Genomic DNA, 17,346 nt, shown 5'->3' with positions numbered 1-17,346 from the left:
CTCCATAGACTACACTTCTGCTTTATGAATGGGGGACTTCTTAAAGATGGCCCTCATTCCACTGGATGGAGTAGGAGTGGTGGCTTAGAAATAATAATGGGGAATTTAAAAATGGCAGAGGAGGCAAATTGACACTTTGCATCAATCTTCATAGAAGACACCAACAGCATTCCAAAATGACTAAATATTCCAGAGGCAAAAGGAGAAGAAATAAATACACAAATGTTCACTGGGGAAAATGTGCTAGGGAAAACTGTGGAGTTAAAGACTGATAGGTTCCTGGACCTGATGAGATGGATTCTAGGATTTAAAGGGAGTAACTACAGAGTTAGTGGATGCACTGTTTGTAATCTTCCAAATATCCTCAAACTCTGGAAACGTCTCAGATGACTGTAACCGCCAACGTAACACCTTTTTTTAAAAAAGGGAAGGGGGCAAAAAACAGATAACTCTCAGTCAGTAAGCTTAATGTCTGTGATTGGGAAAATCTAATAGCAGTGCATTTAGAAATGTATAATATGATCAGCTAGTCAGCATGGTTTTATGAATTGGAAATCATGCCTGAATATTTTAAAATAACTTTTCGTGGAGATAAGAAGCAAGATAGTTCAAAAGGAAGTAGAAGGTGTAATATATTTGGATTTTCAGGACTGTTTGATAAGACATCACGTTAGCCTATTTAATCAGGGTCCATGCTGTAGAAGGTAGAATATTAGCATGCATAGAGAATTGGCTAATGAAGAGAAGGCTAATAGTTGGGATGGTGGGGAGTAACCTGTAATTCGTGGAGTACGCAAGAATCAGTGCTGTGGCCACAATTATTTATGATATATTTTAATGCCTTGGATGAGGAAAGTGAATGTGCTGTAGCCAAGTTTAGACAAGACATGAAAATAGTTGGGTAGGCAAGTGGTGAATCAGCAGATGGATATATTAAGTGAGTGGGAACAAAGTAAACAGAAAATAAATACAATGTGGGAAAATATTAAGTTATGCAATTTGGCAGGAAGAATAGAAGGGTTGAATATTATTTAAATGGGGAAAGACAGCAGAAAACTAGAGAACAGATGAATTTGGGGTCCTCATTTATGAACCAAAAGGCTAGCATCCAGTTCAACAAGTAATAGGGATGCCAAATGAAATATTGGACTTTAGTTTAGTGGGAAGGAAGTGTAAAAGTAGGAGGTTTCACAGAAACTATACAAGTCAGGCCACAGTTTTGGTCCCCTTATCTAAGGTGAGAAATACTGGCATTGGTGACAATCAAGCAAAGGTTCACTATGCTGTTAGTAGATATGGAGGGACTGTCTAATGAGGGGATGTTGATTCTGTAGGTTGATTCTGTACTCATTGGAACTTAGAAGAATGAAAGACAATCTGATTGAAACATATAAGATTCTTGGGAGACTTGACAGTGTAGATGTGGAAAGGTTGTCTTCAATGTGGGAGAGTCGAGGACCAGAGGACATAATGTCTGAATAAGAGGTCAAACACAAAAGACAGAGATAAGAAGGAATTTTTTTCTTAGATGGTAGAGGATCTGTGGAATGCTTCATCACAGAGGGTTTTAAGGCTGGGTCATTACTGATATTCAAAGCACGACAGACAAATTTGTTAGCAGTAAGGGAACCAAATGTAAGGAAAAGGCAGGAAAGTTCAGTTGGGGGTTATCAGATCCGCCATGATCTCATTGACTGGTGGAGCAGACTTGATACTGTACAAATTTAAGTTTTTATTTTTTTGTGATCCAGAAGCCATAACAACAATGCCTATTTGTAATTAAATTGGATAATCTGTCTTCCACATATCCCAACCTTTCACTAGAAGGACAGAAACCAATTCAGTGAGAGTCAAATATGAATCACTAAACTGCTTGCTGTGACCAACGTCAGGGTAATGTGGAGTGACACTTGCTTAACTTAACTTCAAACCCGCTTCAAAAATGATTATAAATTATACTGCACTGCCTCAGAGTAGCAGTCTGTCAGTGAAACACATCAAGGCTTACACAAGCTCTGTTGATGATAATCTTGCAAAAATTTATGTCGACCTTTCCTGTCTTTGCCTCCACATATGATCCTGTCTGGTTCTACTTCAATGTAACTCAGTCAAATATTTCAATGGAAGCTTGGTCAGAATGAATCAAAGCAAAAATAATGAGGGGGAAAGCCGCATAATGAGGCTTTTACAGTAATTATATATGGGTAAGGGAATAACGGCAGAAAAATCTGATATTGATAGTGGATTCAAGGCAGCATGGAAAATTAATAGCCAAGCAAAGTATGGACTGGAAAATGTGAAAACAGGTCTATACTTGTAGAGGATTTATTGAAGAATGATGCGTAAGGCAGGGTTAAGAATGAAACTTTGGGGGTACACGGTGGGATTGGTTAGTTGATTGATTTACTGTTATGTGTACCAAAGTACAATGAAAGGTTTCATTTACAAGTAATACAGGCAGATCACAATAAGCAAGGATGTACAGATCAGAGGTTGTAAAAAGGCTTGGAGGCATACAGGTTGCATTGCCCAGGGCGTGCATTAAGCAAGATCAACGTTCGCAATATCAGCTGTATTCAAGGCTAGAAAGTCTATTAATCAACTGAATAACGGCTGGAAGAAGCTGCTCCTGAACCTGCTAGTGCCTGTGTTCAGGTGTCTCCTGCCTGATGTAACAGACTGTGGGGGATCATTACCAAGGTGTGATGGGTCTTTGATGATGTTGGCAACCTTGTTGGCAGCCTTTCCGCAGCAGGGACCTGTGTAATTGGAATCCATGGACGGAAAAGGTTAGCTTCTGTGACAGTCTGGGCTGCACACATCATTTCTATAGTTTCTCATGGTCCTGGGCAGAGCTGTTGCCCTACCAGGCCATTATGTACCCAGACAGTATGCTTTCAATGGTGCAGAGGTAGAAGTTGGTTTAAGGTCCTTGTGGACATGGCAAATTTCCTGAGATGCCTGAGGAAGAACAGGCATTGTTGTGCCCTCTTGACTGACATGGGAAGTCCAGGACAGGTTGTTGTTTATCGGCACTCTGAGAAACTCGATGCTCTTCATCCTCTCAAATTCAGTTCCGCTGATGTAGATTGGGGAGTGTTCTCCTTTCTTTCTGAATTCAATGATAAGTTCGTTAGTTTTGCCAATGTTGAGAGAGGGGTTGTTCTTATTGCACCAAATCACCAAGCTCTCTATCTCCCTTCTGTATTCTGACTTGTCATTGTTAGATATCTGTCCCATTATGGTGGTGTCATCAGCGAATTTGTAGATGGCTTTTTTTCAAAATTTGGCAACACACTTTTAGGTGTAAAGGGAGTACAGTAGGGGGCTCCAGTGTTGAGTGTTATTGTGGAGAAAGTACAGTGACCTACCTTCACCAATTGCTCAGAAAGCTGAGATCCCACTGCAGAGGGCAGAGCCGAGGCCAAGATCACGGAGTTTTGAGATCAGTCTGGAGGGGATAATGGTGTTGAAGGCGAGGCGATGGCCTAGTGGTATTCCCGCTAGACTGTTAATCCAGGGATCCAGAGGGTGTTCTGGGGACCCAGGTTTGAATCCTGCCATGGCAGATGGTGGAATTTGAGTTCAATAAATATCTGGAATTAAGAATCTAATGATGACCCTGAATCCATTGCTGATTGTCAGAGGGAAAAACCCATCTGGTTCACTGACGTCCTTTAGGAAAGGAAACTGTCATCCTTACTTGGTCTGGCCTACATGTGACTCCAGACCCACAGTGATGTGGTTGACTCTTAGCTGCCCTCTGGGCAGTTAGGGATGGACAAGAAAGGCTGCCTGCCCAGTGACTCCCTCATCTAGCATTATCACTAAGGAGGCAGTGCTGGGCAAGCTAATGGAGCTAAAGGCAAACAAATCTGCTGGCCCTGATGAAATGCATCCCAGGGTACTAAAAGGGGTAATGGGGGAAATAGTAAATGCACTCGTAATTATTTACCAAAATACATTGTACTCTGGGGTGGTTCCAGCAGGTTGGAAAACAGCCAATGTGATGCCACGGTTTAATAAAGGAAGTAGACAAAAAGCAGGTAACTACAGGCCAGTTAGCTTAACTTCAGTAGTGGGGGAAATGCTTGTATCTATCATTAAGGACGAAATAGCAAGACGTCTGGATATAAATTGTCCGATTGGGAACACCTGGCAAGGGTTCATGAAGGGTCAGTCACGTTTAACTAATTTGGTGGAATTCTTTGAGGACATTACTTACATGGTGGACAACAGGGAACCTGTGGATATGATGTATCTGGATTTCTAGAAGGCATTTGACAAGGCGCCACACCAAAGGCTGCCACATAAGATAAAGTTGCAAGGTATTATAGGTAATTTATTGGCATGGATAGAGGATTGGTTGGCCAATAGAAAGCAAAGAGTAGGGGTAAATGGGTGTTTTTCTGGTTGGTGGTCAGTGGCTAGTGGTGTGCCTCAAGGATCAGTATTGGCTCCTCAATTGTTCACAATTTGTATAGATGATTTGGAGTTGGGGACGAAGTGTGGTGTGTCAAAATTTGCAGATGACACTAAGGTGAGTGGTAGAGCAAAGTGTGAAGAAGACACTGAAAGTCTGCAGAGGGATATAGATAGTCAAAATGAGTGGGCAAAGGTCTGGCAAATGGAGTACAATGTTGATAAGAGTGAGGTCATCCATTTTGGTAGGAGTAACAGCAAAATTGACTATGTTTTAAATGGTAAAAACTGCAGCACGCTGCTGTGCAGAGGGACTTGGGTGTCCTTGTGCATGAATAGCTAAAGGTAGGATTGCAGGTGCAGCAGGTGATTAAAAAGGCGAATGGAATTTTGTTTGCCATTGCTAAAGGGTTGGAGTTTAAAAACAGGGAGGCTAAGCTGTAGCTGTATAGGATCCCAGACAATACAGTGTGAAGCTGGATGAATACAGCAGGCCAAGCAGCAGCAGAGGAACTGCAAAGTTTGACATTTCCGGTCGAGACCCATCTTCAGAAATGGGGGAAGGGAAGGGGGCTCTGAAATAAATAGGGAGAAAGGGGGAGGCGGACAGAAGATGGATAAAGGAGAAGATGAGGTGAGAGGTCAGAGAGGCGGGGTTAGAACCAGTGAAGGTAAAATGTAGGTGGGGAGTTAGGGAGGGGATAGGTCAGTCCAGGGAGGACGGACAGGTCAAGGAGGCGGGATAAAGTAGTTGGTGGGAGATGGGGGTGGGGCTTGAGGTGGGAGGAATGATTAGGGAGGTGGAGACTAGCTGGGCTGGTTTTGGGATGTGGTTGGGGGACAGGAGATTTTGAAGGTTGTGAGGTCCACATTGATACCCTTGGGCTGCAGGGTTCTGAAGTGAAATATAAGATGCTGTTCCTACATCTTTTGGGAGGCATCATCGCGGCAAAGCAGGAGGCCCAGGATGGACATGTCGTCTGACAAGTTGGCTGGGGGAGGCGGGGGGGGGGGGGGCAGTTGAAATGGCTTGTGATGGGGAGGTGTAGTTGTTTGTTGCCAACTGAGCGTAGGTGTTCTGCAAAACGGTCCCCAAGCCTCTGCTTGGTCTTCCCGATGTAGAGGAGGCCACCACGGGAACAGCGGATACAGTATATCACATTAATAGATGTGCAGGTGAACATCTGTTTGATGTGGAAGGTCTTCTTAGGGCCTGGGATGGGGGTGAGGGGGGAGGTATCGGGCACGTGTAGCACTTGTTTTGGTTGCAGGGAAAAGGGCCGGGGTTGGTGCGGCTGGAGGGGAGTGTGGAGTGGACAAGGGAGTCACGGAGAGAGTGGTCCCTCCGGAAAGCACATAGGGTGGGGAGGGAAAAATGTCTTTGGTATTGGGGTCAGATTGCAGATGGCAGTAATGTCATAGGATGATGCGTTGGATTTGGAGGTTGGTGAGGTGGTACCTGAGGACAAGGGGGATTCTGTTTTGGATATTGTTGCGGATAGGGGGTGTGAGGGATGAGCTGCGGGAAATGCGGGAGCACGGTCAAGGGCATTTTCGATCACTATGGAGGGGAAGTTGCGGTCCTTGAAAAAGGAGGACATCTGGGATGTTCAAGAGTGGAATGCCTCATCTCGGGATCAGATGTGGCGGAGGTGAAGGAATTGGGAATAGGGGATGGCCATTTTACAGGAAGTAGGGTGAGAGGAGTAGTATTCTAGGTAGTTGTGGGAGTCAGTGGGCTTAAAATGGATATCGGTTTCCAGGTGAATGCCAGAGATGCAGACAGAGAGGTCCAGGAAGGAGAGCGAAGTGTTAGAGATGGTCCACGTAAATGTAAGGTTGGGGTGGAAGGTGATCGTGAAGTGAATGAACCGTTCGAGCTCCTTGTGAGTACACGAGGTGGCGCCGAAACAGTAATCATGTAACGGACGAAGACATGGGGGATGGGGCCAGTGTAGCTTTGGAAGAGGGATTGTTCTACATATCCTACAAAGAGGTAGGCATAGCTTGGGCCCGTGTGGGTACCCATGGCCACCCACTTTGTCTGTAGGAAGTGGGAGGAATTAAAGGAGAAGTTGTTGAAGGTGAGGGCGAGTTCGGCTAAGTGGATGAGGGTGTCAGTGGAGGGGGACTGGTCGGGCCTGCGGGACAGGAAGAAGCGGAGGGCCTTTAGGTCACCTGCATGGGAATGCAGGTGTATAGGGGCTGGATGCCCATAGTAAAAATGAGGTGTTGGGGACTGGGGAATTGGAAGTTCTGGAGGAGGTGGAGAGCGTGGGTGGTGTCATGACATAGGTAGGGAGTTCCTGGACCAAGGGGGAGAAAATGGAATCCAGATAGGTGGAGATAAGTTCGGTGGGGCAGGGACTGGGGGAGACAATGGGTCGACCAGGGCAGTCAGGTTTGTGGATTTTGGGAAGGAGGTACAAGTGGGCCGTGCGGGGTTGGGGAATGATGATGTTAGAGGCTGTGGGTGGGAGGTCACCTGAGGTGATGAGGTTGTGGATGGTTTGCTCTCTGACACCTCCTCCTATCACTCCCTTGATCATGACCCCACCCCGAGCACCAAAACATCATCTCCCAAACCATCCACAACACTAACCTAACCTTCACTGGCTCTAACCCTGCCTCTTTGGCCTGTCTCTCTCCTCTCACCTTATCTTCTTCTTCCATATCCATCTTCTATCTGCCTCCCCCTCTCTCCCTATTAATTTCAGAATCCCCTCCAGCAACCCCCAACCCCAATTTCTGAAGAAGGGTCTCAACCTAAAACGTCAAGCTTTCCTGCTCCTCTGATGCTGCTTGGCCTGCTGTGTTCATCCAGCTTCACACCGTGTTATCTCAGATTCTCCAGCGTTGGCAGTTCCTACTATTACTGTATAGCGTCCTGGTGAGGCTACACCTCTTTACTTGAGAAGAGATATTCTAGCACTGGACCGGGTGCAGAGGAGATTCACTCGGTTGATTCCAGAGTTGAGAGGGTTGGATTATGAGGACAGACTGAGTAGACTGGGATTATACTCATTGGAATTCAGAAGAATGAGGGGAGATCTTCTAGAAACATATAAGATTATGAAGGGAATAGATAAAGTGGAGGCAGGAAGTTGTTTCCGCTAGCAGGTGAAACTAGGACTCGAGAGCATCACCTCAAAATAAAAGGAAACAGATGTAGGACTGAGGTCAGGAGGAACTTCTTCACCCAAAGGGTTGCAAATCTGTGGAATTCCCTGCCTAGTGAAGCAGTTGAAGCTACCTCACTGAATGTTTTTAAGGCAATGTTAGATAAATTGTTGAACAGTAAAGGAATTAAGGGTTAATTACTGAGGTCAGAGCTGCTGGGCAGCCATTAAGGCACATTGCATGTGTTTTCTTAGGTACAGAGATGATAGCCGTCTTCTTGAAGCAGGTGAGGAGTTTGGCTTATGGAAGGGAGTTGTTGAAGATGTCGGTGAATACCTCCGCCAATTGGTCCACACAGGATCTGAGTGCTTGGCTGGGGACATTGTCTGGGTCCACTGCTTTCCTTGGTTTGATTCCCAGGAAGACCAATCTGACATCTGCAGCAGTGACCAAGGGAACAGATGTGTCTGAGGCGGTCAGGGCAGTCATCACACCGCTGGCAGTCTGCTCCACCATATAGGTGGAGGAGGAAAAGTTATCTGAAGCATGCAGTGCAACAATAGACCATATAAGAGTTAGAGAACTAATAAAGTGTGAAATCAGCAGTATAAGAAAACTGCAGAAAGAAATAATGTCAAAAGTGCTAAGAACTCCAAAATTACAAGTGGCAGTAGGAAGCTATTGTTTATGTCGTAGAGGAGAAATTTAAAACTTGAATTATACTTTGGATGAAGTTCAGATTGAGAAATTGAAATAGCATTAAACTTGCTTTTTCTTCCTGAAAAAAAGCACAAAATTCATTTATGGTGGGGGAATGTCCATACATAGGTGGATTCACAAAGAGAAAGCTTGTTCACTGGGAAAATTATACTACATGCTGGATGCCAATATAAGCAAACAGTTGAATGAAAGTTTCGGAATGTCATTATCAAACTGTATACTGCTCTGGCCAGATCACACTGAATATTGCAGCTGTTCTGCTTTCTAAGAAATATGGGAGGCTTGCTAAATTTGGACATATGGCAAAAAAATTCCTGCGACCAAATGTCTGAGTCTTAATTATGAGAAAAGGTAGCAAAACCTTAGGCTGTTCAGCCTACAAAGGATTCCTCATAACAGTGAAATGAGATATTGATATGATTGTTAAAAGGTAGAAGAAATAAATTCAGAATATTATATTAAATTAAGTTGCAGAAGTGAAAACAAGGAAGCAGATTGAAATTAATAGAATGTAACTTTTGGACTGAGCTCAGAAACTACTTTTTGCACGACACAGAATCATAGATCTGATACGGCATTTGATCCAACATGTCTGCGCCAGCCCTTCAATGCTTATTTCCTGCTTCGTCCCCAAATCCTGGCATTTTATTTCTCACCAAATAGTCATCTGCTATACTCTTTAATCCCTCACTTCCCAGCAGTGTGTTCTATACCCTAACTACTTGTTGTGTGAAAGATTTTACCTTGCATCACATTTTCTCCGATTGCAATTCAGCTGTCATGAGTGCACTTGTTTTTGTTTATCTTAATTTTTATCTCCTTTGTCATCTAGTGATCTCTGGATTCATTTGCCTTACCTTTCCTTGTCGAGGCAATATACCTTGACTGTACCTGAACCATCTTCTCTTTGAAGGTGGCCCACTGTTCAGTTACAGATTTTCATGCCAACCTCTCATTTCAGTGAATCTGGCTCATACCGTAACATTCATCCCCACTCAAGTCACACATTAGGTAGTGGTCTGGATTGAGTGTGGGAGATAAAAACCCTAGAATCATTTAAGAAATAACTGGAAGCTACAATTGGTGGGGTGGGACTTTAAGAAACTTTCTGTTATTTTACAGCAGTCTGCCATTTATTAGGTCAGATAAAAGCAATATCAGTCAGCGTCACCTCTTGGTTACACTAATCCAAGCCAAGTGAGCACTGTTATTCACAATAAGGCCTGACAGTACCAAAAGGTTATGGAAATAATTGCGTCAGAACAACATGGTGGGTGCTGCAGGGGAGAAAATAACCTGCTTTCTGAAAGTGATTAATTTCTTGACTCTCATCTCTAACTGGAATACTTTGTCACTTTTCGACAAATGATAAATTTAAAGGTCTAGTGGCCATTCAGAAAGTCATTCCTTCTCAAGAAATCACTTTTTACTGTAAGTAACTCACAATAAAGTTTATTTCTACATGAACTGCTTTACTGAACCATGGTATTGCATCTCTATGGCTGAGGTAACAAGAATAAGTATATCAGGATATATTCCGAGTCTCTTCAGAAGATACTTATTTCTGACACATGAGAACTAACAGCGATTGGAATCACCTGCAGAAATAAAAGACTATTTTATGTTGATGTTAAATATTAATTTGCAGGATAAGTCAGGAACACTAGCAACCAGCACATACTTAATCTCTTTATCGTCGAGGTCAGAAGTCACATAACACCAGGTTAAAGTCCAACTGGTTTATTTGAAATCACTAGCCCTCAGAAGCTGCCCTCTCGTCAGGTGGACTCCACCTTAAGAAGGAGCAGGATCTGAAAGTTTGTGATTTCAAATAAACCTGTCGGATTATAACCTGGTATCATGTAACTTCTGACTCTGTCCACCCCAGTTCACCACTGGCCTCCACATCATCTTCATCATCACGTAGTTCATATTATGCCAGTATTACTGAAATTAAGTTCAAAGACATATCACACCAGGCATGGGTTTCACCATTCTGGCATGGGAGGGAGTGGGGTGAGGAGACCTGAGGTATGTTGATTATTTGTTCAAAAATAGACCCAGCCCAATTTCTATGCTACTGTGCATTGGAATAAATATGGAGTAATTTGCAATTGACTCTATGGAACTGTTCTACCAGGAGCACAGAGGTCTTGAGGATGACAGATGTTTATAAAGTGATGTTTTATTGTAAAATGAAACAAGATTTGTACTTATACAGCACGTTCACAGCCAACTAATATCTTGAAGTCCTCTAAGTCAATGAAGTATTTTTTGAAGTATAATTGTAATGTAGGAAATGCAGCAGCCAATTTGCACTTGGAATACTACCTTAAACTGCAAGTGATAATGACCAGCGTGATATTGATTGAGGGATAAATATTGTAGGGCCAAAGGGAAAATTCTCCAGCTCCTTGATTAAATAGTGTGACGCGTTTAGTAGGGAGATGGGGTTTCAGCTAATCTTCTCATCCAAAAGTTGTCATCTTTGATGACACAGTGTTCCCTTGGTATGGCACTACAGTGTCAGCCTTGATTTTAATGCTGTGGAGGAGGAGACTTGAACCAAGCACCTTGTAATTCTGAGGCCAGTGTTCTGCAATCAATGCCACATGTTGACATCCCAAAAGCACAAATGTATTGGGGATTTACTGTTGTATTTCTACTGCTCTAAATCTTGCAATAACGAAGACAGAGCAAAGAGCTATGCAGTCCTCAACATTTGGAATGGTCTCTCTGTTTACTATACGTCGGTATATCAGGGGCACCAGGTACTTTGATGGCTTATCAAGAGAAACCTTAATTAGCCCTAAGCACAGTGTAATTGTCAATGCTCATGAACCCGTATAATAGAACGCTGTGTGCACAGTAGACCTTAGCCCCAGATTGTGAATTGTGCATAGTTACCTCGCATTGTTGTGCTTTGTGCACCACAGACAGCATTATTAAACACTATGACATATGCTGAATCCACAAAGCTTGCCAATTGTGATATATTAATAGATCAATGCATCATTTTCTTTTCCTTTCAAGGAGAAAGCAAATTGAATTCGTGGAAAGCATTTTGCATCAAGGAATAGGCATTGGGTTGTTGTCAAGCTTTGAAAGAAAATTCTGAAATACATATAGCTTGATTTTTAAAATGCTTAATGTACTTATTTGGAAGTCATTTTTCTTACACACTTAATGACATATTGTACTAAAATGTACCAAAGATTTCTCTTTTCTTCTTGCATTTAGTACTGTGTAAAAACTGACAATGCAGCTCTCAAGAAATTTAATCAAATATATATGTATGAATCAGGCATATTTAGTTACAGTTTGACTTCTTGTATCTTGCTATTATGTCAAAACCAAGAAACCACTGCAATAATCTTATTCTTTAAAGGTCAAACCCCCTCCACTTAAGAGCAGAACTGTAAAATAATTGGCTACTATATACCAAAGTCAGATCCATATCACATCAATCCTTTCAGTGCAGCTCTCCTTGAAATCCAGTTCAATATACTTAATATTCCTGCAATTTGAAATAACTCAATCATGTTAAATCATTTCTGAGATGCACAATGCATTTTCATGTTAATTTTGGAAAGTTTCATGTTAACATGGGTCTTTTTGTTGAAAATGTTATTTCAGGATACCTCAAAAATGTGGAGATTGCATCTTGTCTTACACCGTACCGTTTTACAAAATGCTGTAGGAAGAAAATGATTACCACTGGGAACAATAGCATGTTTAACCAAAGCAAGGCAACAACAGATTACAGCTGTAGAATAATGTGGTCTCTGGAAAATGGGAACAGACGTAGACCCCTGAACCTCTTCCATCATTCAGTGGATTCTGGATGATCTGATTATAGTTATATTTGCAAACAATGATGAGGAAGCTGGAAATTCAGACTCAGAATAACATCATTATATGAGAACAGCGGTTGAATCAGTTCAAATTGACACATTTTCAAAGTTTTTCTGTCAGAAGAGCTCAGATGATGACAATAAAGAAATATACAGCCATAATAACTGTGTCCGAAAACACCAATCAGCCAGGAAGGAAAAGGCAAATTATAGGTGATTTCTGCGCCAATTTGTTACAAGATACGATGGGGCTCAACGGTCCTTCATTCTCTATAAATTTCCAATTTCGATTGTACAAATTTAGGGAAGAATTTAGGCCAAAGACACACGGAAGAAAAATAAATTTTTAGTGTACCAAGGCCCACCAATATTACAGACAACATTATGATGTATTTCAAAATAACACTGCAAAAGTCCGTCATCAGTTCACCTGCATGTCCCTTCAAACAAGAAGTGATTTGTAACATACGTATAAAACAAAACGAGTAATGTTCTATTCTCTCAGAAGCATATACAGAGGTCCTAAAATTAGTACATTTAATGAAAACACTTCTGACGTAAAATGGCCTTCGTTTCCACAAATATTGTACTGAATCTAATTAGTGTTTTGTTCAAAAAACTAATGGAACAAATACATTACAAAACCTTAAGTGCCTGCAGGATTTTTAATTAATGGAAAATACAAATAAGTATTCTGACTAAAAAGCAGGCTAGAGCTAGCACCATTTTAGTTCACAATCTCACAGTCTGCATTTACCTGTTGAGGTAAACTCTCTTTTCAGTATACTGTCCATTGCCATGTGTAGGATCCTCGTAAGGCTCATTCTGCACGACTTCTACACCCTCTCCTCTGTCACTCTGCTCATGGCTGTGCTTGCTGATCATGTACAGCTGACCAATTCTGTACTGGAGGAAAATAACAAAAATAATTTCATTCAATCAACAGAGTAAGTTGCTATGGTGGAAAATGGCAAAGAAATATACATTACAACAAATATTAAAACAAATTAAAACAGTCTAACAGCAAACAAAATTTCATTGGGATAATTTTAAGATTGAGTATAAAGAGTGCAATTGTGAAACAGCCGCTTGTTATTACCCTAGACAAGACTGCAAATTAAGTGTGATCTGGTTAGGGAACAGGAACAGTTTTTGTTTAAAGTAACTGAAGTTTGAAATCCTAGGCAGTTACTAAGAGAATAAAACCACGAGCCTCCATGGTTATGAGTCAGCAAAATAAACTTTACGAGAGTCAACAAAGGATAACAATCTACTGCATAAAACATTTAAGATCTCAAAATCAGACGTTGCCACTTCTAAAAGACTCCTTTTGAGACTTTCTGAGAGTTTTACTTTTTGATTTTTGGGGGCAACTTTTGAGTTTCAGCAGTTCCTTTTTTAATTTCACTGAATCCTTCAATGATGATCATGTAGTAACACTACCTTCTGTCTTTGTGATGACATATGGGGAACCTGGACTCACACAAAGGCAGAAATAGAAGAATTTATCAAAGTCTTTAATACTCATAATTGCTCCACTAAACTGAAATCTACAACACAGAAAAAAAGAAGCATTTATTTCATTGACACAATTTCTGAGTACAGCAAACATTTTATTAACCAACACCTATGGGACCAGGAATGTACTAATTGTTCGAATATTCTGGTTGATCAAGAGGTCCACATAATCAATGGAAGCGCATGTACTATGTAATAGAAATGTAAAGCAGGAGGTGTACACATCATTGCTATACTTTATTTACAACATAAATCAATGAAATATTAATGCAAATTTGTCTTAAATAAAGCTTACTAGCAGAGAGCCTTCTCATTGCAGCCTCAATTGACTACTTGGGTATCGTGGAGATCACGATAATACAGTAAACTTCCGGCACTTGAGGTAAATAATATTTTACCAGTTTATTGAAACTGCCAGTTCATAAGGTGTCACTTAAAATAAAGTCTGCTGTATTTAAAATTGGCACAAGATACTGGATGTGAGTTTGCTCGCTGAGCTGGAAGGGTCGTTTTCAGACGTTTCGTCACCATTCTAGGTAACATCATCAGTGAGCCTCCGACGAAGTGCTGGTGTTATGTCCCGCTTTCTATTTATCTGGTTAGGTTTCCTTGGGTTGGTGATGTCATTTCCTGTTCTTTTTCTCAGGGGATGGTAGATTGGCTCCAAGTCAATGTGTTTGTTGATGGAATTCCGTTTGGAATGCCATGCTTCTAGGAATTCTCGTGCATGTCTCTGTTTGGCTTGTCCTAGGATGGAGGTGTTGTCCCAATCAAAGTGGTGTCCTTGCTTATCTGTATGTAAGGATACGAGTGATACGAGCACAAGATAGCTGGCATTTGTTGGGGCAATATTTTTGTTAAAAAAGTAAACTTATATATAGTTCTATACACAAAAAGCCAATCCCTTAAATTCATCTTCTGCAAACTGATGAGATCCCAGCTGAATAGTTGCACGTTTATTTTTAACACAGTCAATATAACAAATAATTCACAGGATTAAAAAATGGTTTGAGCTAATTTAACATATAAATATATCTATGAACAATATTTTGTCCCAAAGAACAGCTCCTAAACTGCTGCAAACTCATGCTAGAGACTCCACATATATTTACAAGGAATTAATTACCTCAATTTTCCTGGTTCTCAATGAGTTGAGTATTCCTTTACTGTAAAGTTTAAAACTGCTCTCTCTCCTTTGGTGACCTTCTCTCCCCTTTGCAGATCTGATTTGCTTTTACAGACTTTCTCCTGATGCACATCTCTCACTCTCCCTGCAAAGATTCCACTCCCCTTTGCAGGACACCCCCACTCTCAACCATCCTTTGCACCCAGCCCCAGTGCAACAGCCTCATGTTTGAGACCCAGAACATGGCAGGTACCCCCCCAACTCCGACCCAACAAGCTTTGCTTCCCATACCCTGTGAGTCTATTACCTCCAGACTTAGGAGGATCTGCTACTTTCAGCTTTGCCATCTGCTAACACACCTTCTCAGTTTGGCTCTGATCACAGGCTGTTTCTTTCCCATCTTTGCCACTGAAAGGCCCAAAGTAAACCTATCAACAGTAGATGCAAGAGAAAATCAGTCTGTTTGTGGAAGATTCTGACTCTGTCCCTTGTACTTAATGGGTTAAAGGCATTGCCGGGGGGTATAGATCAGATGGCAGAGTTCAGACCACAGTAAGATCCGCCAGGGCTCAAAAGATGAATTTGCCTGCCAGTTCTATCTATTTTGAACATTGATTTATACTTTAATAATTAGAATTGGTATGATTTAAACTTGAGTCAGCAGACAAACAGTGATCAAACATCCCACATTAAAAGGCAAATGCGGTGAAAACAGATAGCACAATTTTCTCAGCAATCCTCAGGAGACGTTACAGACACAATGGCTCATCATATTTCATTCAGACTTTGGCTCTTTTAAAACGGATACCAATTCTTCACTTTCAAACATCTGGCCTCCCTCAAAACACAAAGGAAAGGAATTCATGGAATGTCTACAAGATGGCTTTTTTGGTGCAGCTTGTGGTAGAGCCCAGTAGGAAACAGTTGAGTCTGGATTTGGTGATGTGTAATGAGGCAGACCTGATTAGGGAGTTTAATGTGAAGGAACCCCCTGAGGGGGAAGTGGCCATAATAGGATAAAATTCATCCCACAGTTTGAGGCTGGACTCAGATGTAATGGTATGACTATTAAGTAAAAGTAACAACAAAGACACAAGAAAGGACCTGGCCCAAGTTAATTGGAAAGTGACGTTAGCTTGGAAGATAATGAAATAGCAATGGCAGGGGTTTCAGGAGGTAATTTGGGAGGTACTGTAGAATTTCATCCCAAGGAAAAAGAAAGATGCTAAGGAGAGGATGAGACAGCCTGGCTGACAAGAGAAGTCAGGGACAGCAAAAAAGTAAAAGAAAAAGCATACAACGTGGTGAAGGCTAGTGGGAAGCCTTTAAAAAAATGGCAGAGGAGAACTTAAAAAAACCATATGTGGTGATGGTGGAGATGGAAAGAGACCAAGCTACCGAGTAATATAAAAAGAGATTGTGCAATCATTGTAACAAGGTCAGCCAGGTAGATCTCATAGAATTTGAGTTCCCTGACTAGAGGTCTTAACCTCGTTGACAGACATAAACAGGAGTGTCAAAGGTTCTGTTCACTCTAAGATCTAGCTTTTAGGAAAGTGGATAAGTGTAATGACCATCCACATGTAAATAAAGAGCGACTAGGTGAGGGGATACTGGCCACTGTGGAGTTATTTCAGAGACGAGAGTAAAACACAGTCCTGAAGAAATTCACTCGCAATAGTCATCTTTGAGTTGGGTAAGCATTCCTGGCATCATGCCATTATTTGGGAAGAATGGCTCGTTTGATTTTGTCATCAAAGACTGGGCCTAGTATGTGGACAGAATATGTTTTTTTTCCGGGCAAATGACAATGGAGCAGATGAAAAACAATGTGCAATTTGCTTGAAAGCCTGTGGACTGCAGCTTTTCGGTAATTAGGAGCCTAAGTTTCACTGAGGCACCAAATACCAAAACCTTTCATGAGCTGTCCGATTTTGTTAAGGAATATTAAGACCCCAAGTTTCCTCTAATTTCGAGACATTATTGGTTTTATTTGGCAGTTTGAGAACCATGGAAATCCGTATTGGGATTTTTGACTAGATTAAGATAACTGGCAGAAGCATGTGACTTTGGCTTAACTCATAATGAGATACTGAGTGACTGTTTGGTATGTGGGATTAATGACGTAACCATGCAAAAGCACCTACTATTTGAAGTCCAACTGGACTTCAATCAGGTAGCACAACTGACTTTACCATTGGAAAATGCTACAGGAGGACCATATGAGTTGCAGGGTATTCCAATGGAAATGGACACGCTCGCAAGTCTGAGTCCCATGGAGATCTAAATACAGCAAGAGAACTCGTAGGTATCAAGGAGGGTGCACAGTCTGGAAAGTCAACATACCTTTGGTTTAGAACAATTAAATTTCTTAACAACATCCAAATCAGAACCAATATAATCATCTGGTTAAATAATTCTAATGAAGGTCAACACCAGCATGGCCGTTTCAGTGATTGCTGAACCAGTCTTTAACAAAATTTGCTGTGGACTCCCAACAGTTAAGTTTGTACATGACCTTGGTTAGACTGAGAATCTTTAATAGGGAACATTTACAAATTAAAAGTACAACTTCTGATCCGCAGC

The 17,346-nt window shown here is 41.5% G+C and overlaps 1 protein-coding gene across 1 annotated transcript in view; it reads right to left on the bottom strand.

The window, feature by feature from the left end:
- LOC125463510 (cytoplasmic phosphatidylinositol transfer protein 1-like) overlaps positions 1-17,346 on the bottom strand; it is a 302,267-nt gene that overhangs the window by 140,251 nt on the left and 144,670 nt on the right. Inside the window, exon 3 of the mRNA XM_048554830.2 lies at positions 12,874-13,022. Coding sequence (XP_048410787.1) covers positions 12,874-13,022 — 149 coding nt within the window. The remainder of the gene's footprint in view (positions 1-12,873; positions 13,023-17,346) is intronic.

The sequence above is a fragment of the Stegostoma tigrinum genome, chromosome 22, assembly GCF_030684315.1.
Source record: "Stegostoma tigrinum isolate sSteTig4 chromosome 22, sSteTig4.hap1, whole genome shotgun sequence".
Taxonomy (NCBI): domain Eukaryota; kingdom Metazoa; phylum Chordata; class Chondrichthyes; order Orectolobiformes; family Stegostomatidae; genus Stegostoma; species Stegostoma tigrinum.
This window is presented reverse-complemented; position numbering and strand designations above follow the sequence as displayed.